This window comes from Meriones unguiculatus, chromosome 10, assembly GCF_030254825.1.
Source record: "Meriones unguiculatus strain TT.TT164.6M chromosome 10, Bangor_MerUng_6.1, whole genome shotgun sequence".
Classification (NCBI taxonomy): Eukaryota; Metazoa; Chordata; class Mammalia; order Rodentia; family Muridae; genus Meriones; species Meriones unguiculatus.
The window spans coordinates 51,299,320-51,314,825 of record NC_083358.1 but is presented as its reverse complement, the minus strand read 5'-3'; the positions used below and the strand labels follow the sequence as shown (position 1 = coordinate 51,314,825).

General features: G+C 38.5%; 1 protein-coding gene across 4 annotated transcripts in view; it reads left to right on the top strand.

The window, feature by feature from the left end:
- The first annotated feature begins 5 nt into the window (after nt 1-5).
- The window catches only part of Lrriq3 (leucine rich repeats and IQ motif containing 3), a 93,431-nt gene continuing 77,930 nt past the window's right edge, over nt 6-15,506 (top strand). For 2 of the 4 annotated variants that reach the window (XM_060392443.1, XM_060392440.1), the window contains exons 1-3: nt 6-185; nt 6,118-6,366; nt 8,972-9,295. In XM_060392443.1, coding sequence (XP_060248426.1) covers nt 6,118-6,366; nt 8,972-9,295 — 573 coding nt within the window. In that variant the 5' untranslated portion in view covers nt 6-185. The other 2 variants (XM_060392441.1, XM_060392442.1) reach the window with 2 other exon arrangements.

Here is a 15,506-nt window from a genome sequence, read left to right as displayed (position 1 = left end):
CCCTGGAATCTCTCTCAGGCCGCATAAGCGCAGTTTCTCGGGCAACGCTCTGTGTGGCAGATGGGGCCCTAGCCGAGCGGGCGGCGCGGCTATTTCCATCTTTCCATGTCTGACAGCCGGCGCAAGGCGCGCCAGAAGGACCGACCCGCCCATGATAGTGGAACCATCCATCACCAGATGCTGAGGTGACTTCCCCACAGCTTCCATTCCTGTCCGAGGCCTTCCGTAGAGGCAGGCCTGACCTCAGTGCCCTCATCAGTTGGCCAACCTCCCAGGCCGAGTCTTGAACTTGCCTTTAGTCAGCAACAGCTCAGTTGTCCTGCTTCACAGCTTGGAGAAGCTGCCAAAGGTGCCCATTATTGGGAAGCGTCAGCCTTTTGAACATACTTTCATTTGCTGTTTATATGTATTGTAGCGTGCTTAATTTATAACGAGTTCTACAGATTAATCACTTTAACTTTAAACATAGCACAGAGTAACAACATTTAAGGAAGACAGACATTTCAGTCTGAATCCCAGAAATCCTATCATTCCCTACAATTTGAGTTGAGAAGAGCCTCTTCATTAAAATCATACTCAGAACTCTGCATAGCATCTCCTTAGGAACTCACTAAGTTTCTGAGTAAGCTTCTGTTTTCACTGAAAGACTTCACCTCGGCGTTTAATTCCTTAGTCAAAGTGGAAACATTTGTGGGGAAGAGATTACTGTTTCACAATACTTTCTTTGCTGACAAAGAAAATTTAGAAAATACAGAAAGTTTTAGGTCTGAGAATAAGAGCAATAGAAGTCAGAGTTGGTGAATTGAAGTCATCCCAGGGTTTTGGTGAGTTGTCTTATGTTTAAAGGGGACATACTGAAATGGGCAGTAATGGAAGTAGATTTATTTGGAGCCTTCTACAGTAGCACAAACACAGAGCTTTGTTTGGAGGCTACTGCAGTAGCACAATCAGGAAACATTTGGTGGAAATCTAAAAGAGTAATGGGGGTTGGGGAGACATTGCTTAGACTGTAGACACATTCCAGCAATACAAAAACCAGAAACGTGTCCACTAAATAGTGGGGAACACCAGAGAAACTAGCAAAAGATGCCATTAAATGAGATGAGGAAAGCCATATATGGGGAAGAACAGTGAATTCCTAAGAGAAGACCTTTCATATTGGATATGTAGAACAAATGTGTGTGTATATATAGTGGAAATTGTTGTATGTGACTGTGTGCATTATGTATGTGGTTCCGGAAATCAAGACAGGTCTTGCTAGAAACTTTTGTGAGTTGTCAGAATACAGATGGGATTTGTTTTAACTTCAGAGCTAGATTGAGATCCAAAGGGAATAACAAAGGTCCGAAAGGCCTACATACATGTATGGGTACATAAGAATGTATGGTACCCATACATTCTTATAAGCAAGAAAGAAAACAATAATTAAATTTGAAACTGCTGTATGGACTTCATGGCCACCTTCCCATTCCAGGAATGAGTTTGCTCTTTCCTGCGTTTGTGCAGGTCTGGTGCATATTGTCATAACTGCTGTGAGTTCATGTGTGCAGCTGCCCTCTGTGTCCACCTCCTCTGGCACTTACTGTCTCTTCACTTCTCTTATGCAATGATCCCTGAGCCTTTGGAGGGAAGGCTGTAATATTGATATATCAGTTTCAGAAGCTGAACATTATGTAGTCTCAGTCTCTACACACTGACCAGTTGTGCATCTCTTTGTCAGTTGCCATCTACTGCAAAAGGAGACTTTTCTGATGAGGGTTGACAAATGTTCTGATCTACAGGCCTAATGATTTGTCATGAAGAGTAAGTTTAATGCTATGTCTGTTCAGCAGGTTAGCTTCTGCAGTAGATCCTCGTGACCTGTGTTGTCACAGGTTCCAATAACAGTGCGTGATAACAGTGCCTCTCTGTTGAGGAGGGTGACTTAAATCTGTAAATTCAAATCAGAAGGTTGTTAATCCCATGAAATTCTTTTCACTGTTATAGTAGTAGCTGTATCTTGCCAGGTCAGTCATTATAACTTATACATGTCCTCCTCAGAGCTGAGGAGGGGTATGAACCATTTATAGCTGCTGGGAGAGGGTGAGTCTGTTTTCTTTAAGGTTGTGGCCTCTGGTAGGTCAGTCATGATTCAGTGGATGGCCCCACACACAGTATGTAGGCAGTACAAAATGGACTCAATGAATGTTAGCAAATGGGGAGATAAAGCTGTTTGAATAAACATATTGCATTGTTTAAAATGTTTTAAAATAAATGAGTTGTAATGATTAGTAGGATAAGTAATTTGCAATATAAAGCTTTATATACAATGACACAGCTATATAAAATTACACATAACTATATATTATTTGTATACTGATGCAGTGGTGCATAAAGTCACTTTTAATTGGATAGAGAAATGGAATTTTGATGTTGTATATGGATGGGTACTGATTGTATGAACATATTTTTAAAAATGATTTCATGTGTTGGATTAAAAGGAGAATTAAGAAAATCAAGTCAAGTGCCTGTCTTGGAGAAAAGATTGTAAAACACTGATATCCAAAATAATACAATGTACTCAAACTCAACAATAAGGTAACAGCCAACCAAAAAATAAACAAAGGAGTTGAAAAATGCTTTATCAAAAGACACACTCAGATAACAAACAAGCACATAGAAAGATTTTCAGTATCATATATCGGTAGGAATTACAAATTTGAAAAGTGAGGTACCTCTATATAGCTATCAGACTGGCCATGATTCAAGATATCGTTATACCAAATACTACTAAGAATGTGAAGAAATAATTTCTCAGCCTGTTGCTGATGGAGATACAAAATAGCAGAGATGATTTCAAAGATATAGGCAGTTCATCACAAGATAAAGCATATTATATGAGCAGAAAGTGGGCTTCTTGATATTAATCAAAATTGAAACAAAATACATACAGAAAACCAGCAAAAATTTACTTGTAGCAACTTTGTAATCTCCCAAGATTTAAGTCAACTAAAATCTTTTTAATTGGTGACTGGATTGATGAAGTATGCTGTATCTATGAAATGTAATGTTTCTGCATGCTTTAAAAGTGAGTTATATTAAATATTGGGTATCAAAAGAGGTCCTTGGTAGTACTAGGCAGTTGCTTGACTGCTGAGCGGCATTCACAGTCTAAAATGAATTTCACCGGAGAATCTACTACCATTACTCTGGCAAGTGAAAAGTATTAAAGCGACTCCTAATGATATCGTTAGATCATAGGTTAGAGCATCTCTCATCCCTCATCAGAGAAGCTTCTTCCTGCAGCAGAAGGAAACTGACAGGATCCCTCAACTGGTTAAGGTGCAGAGAAAAAAAAGACAGAACATTGCTTAGTCCTAAATGTTTGCAATTTCATGTGGAACAGTTAGTGGCTCCAAATGAAAGTACACCTATTTTCTGCTTTGCAGCCTGACATGTTGGTCTTTTGAGGACATGTTGCTTGTGAGCCCTTGTCAACACATAAAGTTAGCCAAACTACACCAAAATGGAAAAGGAAAAGTAGGTCTTTGAAAGGAGAACCCAGGAGAGAGTTCTACTTTGTATAATCAAAGTAAAGAAGACATAATGTAGGTACAGCTTGCATTTTGGGGTCTATAGAACTCAACATGTTATAGACATGTGGCTCCTTGTGCCAGGTCTATAGCGCCATATGTGCAAGAGAGATTAATTTGTAATGTAAGCTAATCTATGTCAGAGTGTCCGTACATTTCCTGATTAAAAGACTCTGCATCTTTGGCTCTTATATATAATATATTATATATATTATACTACTATAATTTTAGGTCAGGATATTAAAGAATCTGTTATTTTGATATTAGCGTCATATGAATTTCAACATTTATTTTTATCTGGATTATGTAGATTTAGTCTATTTGCTATTGGTAAAAACTGTTTCTTCTAATAGGAAGAATAGTGTATCTTGCAAAAAGCCACCAGGTAGACTGTTCATGCTATGAATCCTTCTGAAGGTAATGTTTAACTGTCTTCTATAAAAATCTGGAATTACCCCATAGTGAGGGCAAATTCATGGATATGGAAGATACCATAAAAGGTTATATAATAAAGCATTAACCTAAAAGTTTTAGATTCAAAGTCCAAATGTTTTTTATAACTCTTAATACTAGTTTTTCTGTTAGAGCATTAAAGACACACATTAAAGATGGCTGCTTTCTTTAGGCTATGTCAGTCTGAGTGGTGGCCTTTACTTCCTATGGCTGTGTTCATAGGCTCTTCTACAAATGTTGGGCTTTTATCAACTTATTAATACTTTCTAGTGCTTTTTATCAAATTGACATTAAACCAGGACAGTAATTTATGCTACACTTAGGTGTAGCTTTGATGTCTTGTGTAGAAATGATTATTTTGTGAATTACATGTGTTCTATTTGTAGAAAATGAAGTTTTATTTTCCTTTTGGTGTTTAGTTTTAATAAGGACAGTGGTAATTTTTCAATGTTAGACATTTAACATATTGTGGAGATCTTCCCATCTTCTGATATCTTCAATTTCTTTCTTCAGACACTTGAAAATTTTTCAAACAGGTCTTTCACTTGCTTGGTTAGAGTCACACCAAGGTACTTAATGTTATTAGTGGCTATTGTGAAGGGTGTAGTTTCCCTAATTTCTTTCTCAGTCCTTTTGTCTTTGGTATATAGGACAGCTACTGATTTTTGAGTTAATTTTGTATCCAGCCATATTGCTGAAGGTGTTCATCAGCAGGAGTTCTCTGATTGAATTTGCTCAACCATGTTCATAGCAGCTATATTTGTAATAACCAGAATCTGGAAAAAAACCCAGATGTCCCTCAACAGAGGAATGGATACAGAAATTGTAGTGCAATTACAAATGGAAGACTGCTCAGCAGTTAAAAACAAGGAAATCATGACATTTGCAGGCAAATGATAGGAACTAGAAAAGATCATTCTGAGTGAGGTATCCCAGAAGCAGAAAGACACACGATATATACTCACTTACAAGTACATATTAGATATATAATTTAGGATAAACATACTAAAATCTGTACACATAAAGAAGCTAAGCAAGAAGGAGGACCGTGTGTAAGATGCTCAATCCTCACACAGAAAGACAAATGGGACTGACATCAGAATAGGGAGAAAACAGGGAACAGTACAGGCGCCTACCCCAAAGGAACACTGAAAGACTACCCAGTAGGGTCTCAGAGCAGATGCTGAGACTCATAGCCAATCTTTGGGCAGAGTGCAGGGAATCTTCTGAAAGAAGGGGGAGAAAGACCTGGAGGGTACCGGAGCTACACAAGGAGAGCAACAGAACCAAAAATCTGGGCACAAGTGTCTTCTCTGAAACTGATACTCCAAATAAGGACCATGCATGGAGCTAACCTAGAACCCCTGCACTGATATAGCCCATGGCAGCTCAGTCTCCAAGTGGGTTCTCTAGTTAGGGGAACAGGGACTGTCTCTGACATGAACTCAGTGGCTGCCTCTTCGATCACCTCCCCGTGAAGGGGGGAACAGACTTACCAGTCCACAGAAGAAAATGCAGCCAGTCCTGATGAGACCCGATAGGCTAGGGTCAGAGTGAAGGTGAAGAGAACCTCTCCTATCAGTGGACATGGGGAGGGGAAGAGGGAGGAAGGGTGGGATTGGGAGGGGACGAGGTAGGGGGCTACAGCTGGGATACAAAGGGAATAAACTGTAATTATTAAAAAAATAAAAATTTAAAAAGTAGTGACATATTGTGGAATAGAAGATTGTATGGTAGTTAAATCTTTTTATTTGAATTACTTTATTCATATTTATTATGACTATATATTATCAAATAATATGTTTTATCTTCAGGTAGATTTTTAAAACTTGAAAGTAATTATTATCTTTAGTATGTGTTTCTGTTTTATGTTTTTGTACATATGTATATGACATGTACATGTGGATATCTTTAGAGGCCACAGAGAGGGTGTCAGATCTCCTGGAGCTGTAGTTACAGGCAGTTTGAGCTGACATGTTGGTGTTGGGATCCAAATTCTAGTCTTCTGAAAGTATAGCTAGTGACTTGAGCTACTGAGCCATTTCTGCAGGCACCTGACTCATTCTTAAGCATAAATCTTCATCTTTCCTAGATGTTTCATGGAACAATCACAAAAGAGCTTACCAGTCATGAAGAATGGAGTCACTACAATGAAAATATAGTAGAAGATCAGAAAGATTTTGTGTTTATGAAGTATAATGGGCTTCATCTGAAGTCCATGGAAAGTGTGCAGTCCTGCATCTCACTTAGAGTGTGCATCTTCTCTAACAACTTTATTACTGACATTTATCCACTGCAGAGCTGCATAAAGCTCATCAAACTTGATCTCCATGGAAACCAGGCAAGTACTTATGTCTGTTTGCTAATTAAGTTATGCAGTAAACACTTTTCCTGTCTTAGTTAGCGTTTTTATTGCTGCGAAGAGACCCTATGACTATGACAGCTTCGTTTGTTTGTTTTTTGAGACAGGGTTTCTCTGTGTTCAGCTTTGGTGGTCCTGAAACTCACTCTATAGATCAGGCTGTCCTAGAACTCACAGAGATTGTGACTGCTTCTGCCTTCCAAGTATGGTATGAATGGTGTGTACCTCCACCCCCTGGCCTGTGACAACTCTTACAAAGGAAAACATTTAATTGGGTCTGGCTTAAGTTCAGCTGTTTAGTCTGTTATCATTATAGTGGGAAGAATGGCAGTATGCAGGCAGATATGATGCAGGAAAGGGAGGGAACAGTTCAAAGTTCTAAATCCAGGGCAAGCGAGCCACACTTAGGCATGGCTTGAGCATATCAGACCTGAGACAAAAGAAGTGAGGGAGCATAAGAATATATTTGCAATCTCCAAAGCTGAGGTGGACTCCAGTTGAGTTGAATTTGTAACTACAAGCTGAATGCTTGTAATTTGTTGATGTAAAGACTGTATGTTTATGGCTACCTCAGAATTGTTCCAATCCAGGTCACCTTAAAAGCATTTTATGAAAGTGAATTGACATAAATCTATTTAAATTCTAAATGAAAGGAAACAATTAATGTAAATTTAATGTTTTATATTTGAATAACCATAAATAATGCTGCTTCTTCTAAAGCATTCACTCTACCCTCTAGATTTTTATCAATTTTTTTCTTGAGTGATAAGTGCTGGTGACACAATTTTTGAAAGTTGATTAACATGTTCTTCAGTGTGTACCTGTTGATGTAGAGCTGTGGTGGATGCCATCTAGTTTCATCTTAGGAGAGACAGCAGGTATGAGTTAATCTGCTCTGACAACCTGTCTCTCAGACAAATAATTTCCTCAAAAACTTTAATCATTGATTACACAATTTTTTTAGGGTACATTTTTTTCTAAAGTCTTCCTTGATTACATAAGCATATTAAAGTAAAAGAAACAAAGTGAGCAAACAGCAAATTCTATAAGAGCTAAATGTATGGATATAACCTAGAACCCCTGCTCAGATGTAGCCCATGGTAGCTCAGTATGCAAGTGGGTTTCCTTAGTAAGGGAACAGGAACTATTTCTGACATGAAATCATTGACTAGCTCCTTTACCCGCTCCCCTCCCATCCCCCCCATGGGAGGAACAGCCTTGCTAGGCCACAGAGGAGGACATGACAGCCAGTCCTGAAGATACCTGATAAGCTAGGGTCAGATGGAAGGGGAGGAGGATCTGGCCTAGTAGTGGACTTGGAAAGGGGCAGGGAAGAGATAAGGGAGGGAAGGCAGGATCAGGAGGGAATGAGGGAAGAGGCTATGGCTGGGATACAAAATAAATAACCTGTGATTAATGTAAAAAATAAAAATTAACAAAAAAGAAAAAATTGGTTGAAATAAAAATATCTTGAAACTGGAAAAAATAACATTATGATAAAATCAGTTTTCTTTTAACTCAGTGCCTTTTTCCTTAAAATCAGTGTCATAAAGCCTTGCAGTTATAGAAATGCTAGACACAGTGAGTCTATTTGAATTTGACTCTGTTTAAATTTTAAACAGAGTTAATAGATCAGAAGTTATTCCCTACTTCCTGTTCTATCAAGCTTATCTTTCTATGGAAGCCCAATATCTTAGTCCCTTATTTATATTTCCTTTTATATTTGACATAAGACCACCATTTTTTCTTTGATTTTTAACATACTATGCAGCTTTTCTAGCAGCATTCATATGTTGCTAAAGCAAAAGCAGGCTTTGCTTTTCTACAATATCAGAAGAGTCCAGATCTGACAAGTCTGTTCAGGCAGGCAGGCAGTTCCCTGAGCCAAAATATTCCTCTGTGACTTTGTGATGAAACCTTGTTCAATATGATCCTTGTCTTTATTACAGTCCTGTAAAGGGTAGAAGGACAGCAAGATTCCTAAAACTGCTTGCTTTGCCTTCAAGAAGATATCAAGGTTTGTCATTAGTTGTATAATCAAAATCTTTTCCTGTCCATACTAGTTCCGTGTTTCTGAATCTGGACATGAAAAATTTTATGATTCAGTTATCAAGCTCCTAGAAGTTCCCCTTTTTTTCTTTTATGTCTTATGCTTAGCAATACCACTTATGAATGATATAAATGATCTAAATAGGTTCTATGGAAGACTAACCTTTGCATAGATGTTTTTTCCAGGTAACTACCATTAGATTCATTCTTATTAACACCAGATTTTATAAGAATTGTTACATTATCCCTACTCTGGCTTTAAGTGAGAGGCCTTAAAATGAGAGTTGAGTAGTGAATTTCCACCAAGGGCAGTGAAGGCTCAGTTTACGTTTTCCTCAGCATTTGAACTTTGCAAAAAAACAAAAAAAAAACACCTTCAGGAAAATTGGCATTACCATTTCATCATTCAGATAATTGGAAATTCTGGTTTTGGTTATTTTTTAGCCACTAACAATGTGCAAAGCTCTTATATTAAAACTTGTACCATGTTCCATGGAGTTTCAAGGAACTATTCATGTTTTAAACATTGTTTCAGATAAAGACTCTTCCAGATAAGAAATTTTGGAGTGGACTCAAGAACCTAAAGCTCCTCTTTCTCCATGACAATGGGCTTTCAAAGCTGAAGAACATCTGTGTACTGGCTGCTTGTTCAACCCTTACAGGGCTGACCATGTTTGACTGTCCAGTGAGCCTAAAGAATGGCTATAGGCACGTTCTTGTCAATAGTATCTGGACTCTAAAAACTCTGGACCACCATGTTATATCTGATGAAGAAATTATTCAGAACTGGCATCTTCCAGAGAGATTTAAAAGATTCAACGACAGGCTATACCTTGACATTTGCTCATCGCTGAAAAAGGTAACTCATTCAATGAATGTTTCCTTCAAAATCAGTTCATAGATATAAAATTTTAACTTGAAATTCTATACTTAAGTATATAATCTGTTTAACAGTTTTGTTCTGTACCTTTTATAAAATATTTACTGGTGAAACCATTAGCAATGATTTTATATCTACTTGTATATCCCTTACACAACCATGTCAATCTTAAAATCAAATTGTGTTTAAATGCATTTTTAACTGTAAGATATTTATTTTTATATATGTTGATTCTTCTGGAAACTATTTTTTTGAAACTTTTTAATTGTAGAAATGGCATAAGATAGTTTATATTATTATTTAAAGAGGGTAAAATACTTACTTATTTTTCAATAGAATTAGTGATATTGGAACAACCAGACATATTAGACATAAATACTGAAAGAAGTTCTCAGAAAACCCTGAAACTTGAAGTTACACATTATTGGACAGATATTGAAAGATAAGGATTCTTTGTAGTACTTGAGTTTTAGGACAGACAAAATCTGGAAGGAAGGCTAATATTGCAGCTGTTAGAAAAACTAACTAAACCAGGACAGAAGCTGAAGATGGGTTTGCAGAAAAGTGTTTTCCAGTGTGATAAGAATGAATGTGAATCCATATCAACAGACTGCATTTTGAGGGATTGCTGGGTGACTGGTTCCATCACTGACTACACCATGACATTATCTTGAACACATTAAGACATTTGTGACACAATGAGGTTAAATAGTGCCCTCATGAGATCCTCACTGCACATATGATCTGTCATTGAGCAAAACTAGCCATGTGTTACATGGCTGCACTTATGGACAGAATTGTAGAGGGAAAGTAAGGAATTAATGTGGACACAGTCAAGCTGGGTAGGCATATGGATACCAGTAATAGAGTGCTAAATGCAAAGTTGCAAGCTTGTATTGTAACTGTCTGCAGTCCTTTTTGAGAACATGGTTTTGCAATATTAGATGAATGCATTGTGGGATTTGGTAATAGTTTTGTTGTAAAAAGGTAAAAGTGAGGCAGTTTTAAGCCTAGTGTCTTAATCTGTACCCTCAAGGCAAAGAATCACTTAGGTTGTGCCCTGTGGTACAGTATATGTGATCTCTTTGAGGATGGTCAAAATGCTGAGGCTCCTTCAAGGAAGGGGAGGTGAGGGAGACAGCAGAGATGAAGACCTAAGTTTCTCAGTATAGTGAACTACTGCAGTTATACCTGTTCTCTAATACTGTGTGCTCTGTACATGAATGGCATTGCCAAAGTTCATTAAAGAAAACTCAGTATTTGCCGGAGAGGAAAGGGAGTGGGGGAAGGAAGGGAAAAGGAAGAAACTAAGAACATGAAAGGCTTAAAAAGTTAGGCTCCTTTGCTCTAAAAGATGTGAAGACCTTTCAGAAAAGATCTATTTAGTCCTCAGTATCCCCTTTGACATGGAAAGGCTTTGCCTTTAGAGAAGAAAACAGCAATGTGAACATTAACAACTCTGAGTTCAAGTCTGTCTCTTTTTCAGGATCCTTAAGCCAACATCATACCACAAAGAAGAGTAAAAAGATTTAATGGTCTAAGTTTAATACATAGAATGTAAGAGATGAAATAAGGAAACAGATTTCTAATATTTTGATCCTGAATGACTGGCATAACATAAAATAACTACATGTAAACTTGTGGTAGAAATATGAATTTGATCCTCTCTCATTTTGTTTTTGTTTTGTATTTCGATGGGAAAAGATCAAATATGCTTGAAAATCAAGAGCTAGAATTCAGAGGGAATGTTCTCAGCTTGAGGTGTGAACCCAGATATTTGCTTGAAGTCATAGTTGAAGCCAGACACTCTAAGGACAACAGAGAGATCAGTAAAGACAGAGAAGACAGAGATAACAAGAAACCCTTGAAGCATACTTTCCACGGAACACGCTGGACCGAGTGAGGATAAAAGGGAACTGATTGTGGGAGGTGTGAAGACAAGGAAGACACACAGCAGTTACTATCATTTTGGTTAAGGGGAAGTAATAAAAAATGTAAAAAGTTTCCAAAGGATAGAAAAATTAACACTGAGGTAGTGTTGAAAGGCAGGTGGATGAGAAAAGTTGTTCCTGGTTGAGAATGTCACTAGCATGCAGGCTTCAGGAATTAAAGGGCAGTGATAAAGTGATTTTCACTGTAGAATGTCGAGCTGCGGAATGCTATGCCTTAAAGATGGAGCTGGTTTCCGCCTTCCACCTTCCCGATGGTGAGGGCTCTCTGTCACGAACAACTCCACATTTGGCTAAGGCCGAGGATCTGGCTTGCTTCCATGTATGTGGACCTATCTGCATTGCCCCCGTGGCACGCCTGGGTTGGCTACCCAGAGGCTATTTAAGCTGTGGGCTGGCTTTCCCCGGGGTCCGAGGATTGTTCAATGTTCCTGAATAAACTGCATTGAAAAAAAAAAAAAAAAGAAATCTATAATGTGAAAAGTAAAGCCTGAATTGTAGTAAATAGGGTACATGAAGGAAAACATTTTGACTGAACAGAAAAAAAAAGAGTTAAAAATTTAAAAATATGGTAATAGTTGAAAGAACAGCATTTTCTAGTCAAAAATGTATCAGGGAGGCATTAATGGAGTCTGCCATCCCTGCTGAATGTTGGCTACTGTTGCTGTCCAGGGACAGAGAGACCTCTGTTCATTTCTGCACCTCTAATGGGCCAGCAGTTTCCAGGGAAGAACTCTAGCTTCATGTTTGTAGTATAACAAAGAATTCAGGTGTGAAAGTGATTCTGTCTAGTTAGTGATGGAGTGAGTGAAGAACATCTCCTGTAGCCCCTTTCTATGCCATTATTGGTTATAATCCATTTTCTGTGAGTTTCCTGAGTTTCTTCATGTCCAGTGTTGTGTGGTGAGTGAGACTGAGGGGATAATGATCTGTAAAAGCTCAGGTCTGCTATGGCTGTCAGCATGGTGGTAGGAAAACAGCTCCTGCCGGTATTTTACCTGATTGGCTTCTGCAGCCTTAAAGGGTAAAGGGCTCCTGTGGCTGCCACAATCAGAGGTTATGTAGAGGGAGAAATGTTTTTAAGTAGACATATTTTTAATAAAAAAATCGAGATCAATATTCTATTAATGACAAAGAAGAAATGATAGACCTTGGAAGGCAGCTAATACTGTCTGTCACAGATGATAAATACAGGAATGATAATTAAAGTATTTACAAACCATTGTTCTTATTTACAATGTGAATATCAAAACTGTGAAAGTATATTCATCTAAGTATCCAATAATAATTTCATTGTCCTTAATTTTATGTATTCATTCATGCATTTATTTATTTTATTTTTTATTCACTTTACATCCTGGTTGTAGTTCCATCCCTCTTCACCTCCCAGTCCCACCCTTCCTCCCCGCCTCCCGCCACCTATTCCTCATAGGTACTCCCTTCCCATCCATCCCAGCTCATCAAGTCATAGCAGGACTGAACATGTCCTCTTCCCCTGTGGCCTGGCAAGGCAGTCCCACTAGGGGGAAGTGATCAAAAGGCTGGCAAGAGTATCCACATCAGATGCAGTCCCCACATGAAGCCTAAGCTGCCTATATGCTATATTTTGTAAGGGGGTTTAGATCCAGTCCATGCATGCAACTCTGTGTCCTTGTTAGTTGGCCCTGTTGGTCTTCCTGCGGAGCTCCTGTCACTTCCAGGTCCTTTTCTCTTTCCTCCCACTTATCCCCAAATCTCCCTATTCACTGCACAATGTTTGGCTCAGCATTTGTTTTGAGTGTTGCTGGGTAGAGCCTCTCAGAGGAAAACTATCAGGCTCCTGTCTGCAAGCTTAGCTTGGTATCCTTCATAGTGTCAGGGGTTGGCACTCTGATAGGATGGGACTTTGGTTGGGCCAGACATCAGTTGGGCATTCCCTCAATCTCTGTTCTATCTGTTTTATCTTTATCCCTTCCCGTCTTGTAGGCAGGGTAAATTTGGGATGGAAGTTTGTATGGGTGGATTAGTGATTCTCTCCCTCTACTAGGAGACTTGTGTAGTTAGAAGGTATCCTTTTCAGTCTCTATGACCTCTGCTATTAGGAGTCTCTGCTTGATTCCCCCTTATATCCTCCTAGGCTCCTCCTAGGAGCCTACCCTGACTTAGGTCTCCAGCTTGTCACAGAGATACTCCCATCTTCAGTTTCTTTTTTTTTCCACAGTCCTTCTGTCCTCTTGACCCCACTCTCCCAAGGCCTGATTTCCACCTTCATATTTTTTTCCACCTCCTCCCCTACCTTGTTCCCTCTTTTCAGCCTCTAACTCTGTCTGTTCTACTTCTCCTTCTGAGTGAGATATATGCACTTTCCTTGGATCCTTTATGTTACTTATCTTTTTTGAGTCTATGCCTTGTCGTATGATTATCCTGTACTATACAGCTAAAATCTACTTATAACTAAGCACATACTATGTGTGTCTTGCTTGGTCTGAGTTACTTCACTCAGGATCATCTTTTCTAGTTCCATTCATTTGCCTGCAATTTTCATGATTTCTTTGTTTTTAATGGCTGAGTTTTATTCCATTGTGTAAATGTGCACAGTTTATCCATTCTTCAGTTGAGGAACATCTAGGTTGTTTCCAGATTCTTCCTATTATGAATAAAGCTTCTATAAACATACTTGTGCAAATGTCCTCATTGTATGATGGAAGGTCTTTTGGGTGTATGCCCAGGAGTAGTATAACTGGGTCTTGAGGAAGAGCTATTTTCAATTTTCTGAGAAAGTGACAGATTGATTTCCAAAGTAGTTGTACCAGTTTGCATTCCCATTAGCAATGGAGGAGGGCTCCCCTTTCTCCACATCCTCTCCAGTATGTGCTGTCACTTGAGATTTTGAATTTAGCCATTCTCACCTGTGTAAGATAGAATCTCAGAGTCGTTTTGGTTTGCATTTCCCTGATGACTAAGGGTGTGAGCATTTCCTTAAATGCTTCTCTACCACTGAAGATTCCTCTGTTGAGAATGCTATGTTTAGTTCTTTGCCCATTTTTAAATTTTTTGTTGTTGTTTCTTGAGTTCATTATATATTTTGGATATTAGCCCTTTGTCGGATGTTGGATTGTTTGCTTGTTTGTTCGTTCATCTATCTATCTGTCTGTCTGTCTGTCTGTCTGTCTATCTAACTATCTATCTATCTTAGAGATGGGAGTTTACTTGGTTTCCCAGGCTGCTCTGATTTCCTCCCATTTTGGAATAGAAGAAATCCCATTGTTACATTTAACATAGTACTGCTGGCTACTATATATTCAGTACAGAAGCAAAGAAAACAGGCATGGAGAATGGGAGAGTAGGTACAGAGCTCCAACTTTGTTGAAATTATCACCTATGAGTGATATCTGGGAATGCAAACAAGACTATCTTACAACTTGTTATCAAAATAAGCAGGTCTTAAGATGCTAGATAAATGTGTGAAATTCAGTCATTTTTATATGCCAGCTACAAAATGAAACTGAAATTATAACAAAAGTTATAGTCACCATATGCAAAGAACAACAAAATCACTTGATTAAGTTTTGTATGACAAAGTGCATCCCAGGGTGAGAGGCAGAGAGGATTTAGTTCTGTAACAAATTGACCCCCCTATAATGGAGCAATTCATTCATGTATGCAGAGCCCTCAGAATTTACTTATGGTCAAAACTACTGCCTCCAGCATGACAATAACATACAAATGTGTGGGTTGTTACTAACATGAGGAATTTGGAGGATACCTTCAAGCCATAGCATTTGCATCCACCCTGAGTTATGTCTTTACATGAGAATACATCTGTATCATCACAATAGTCTAAAAGTACAACCCTGCCAAATCTGAAATCCCAGAGAATTATTTAGATCAAACATGGAACTCCAAATTTTCTTGAGGCAGATATCCTTCAGCCATGGAATTCAACAGCTTATCCACGTCCACAATAAAGGACAAACTTCTCAGTCCAGAAAGAGAAAGGGACTTGGATGAAAGTAACATGTTCTGTGTGGTCTACTGAGATAGTTTCAACATGCATTTTTGCCTTGTGCTGCTCTAGTATAGAACTTTTATGGTGACTTTTCCCTGAGGACAAGTAATTTTTCTGCTACACTGTTGACTGGGACATCCTTGGAACTTTGAGAAAAAGTATCCCTGTGTTCATTTCTCTTAAACTTTGTGGGCCTGGATAACTGGCATAGCGTGTGCATTTCCTAGGCTTACTGATTATGTCCAGTGAATTA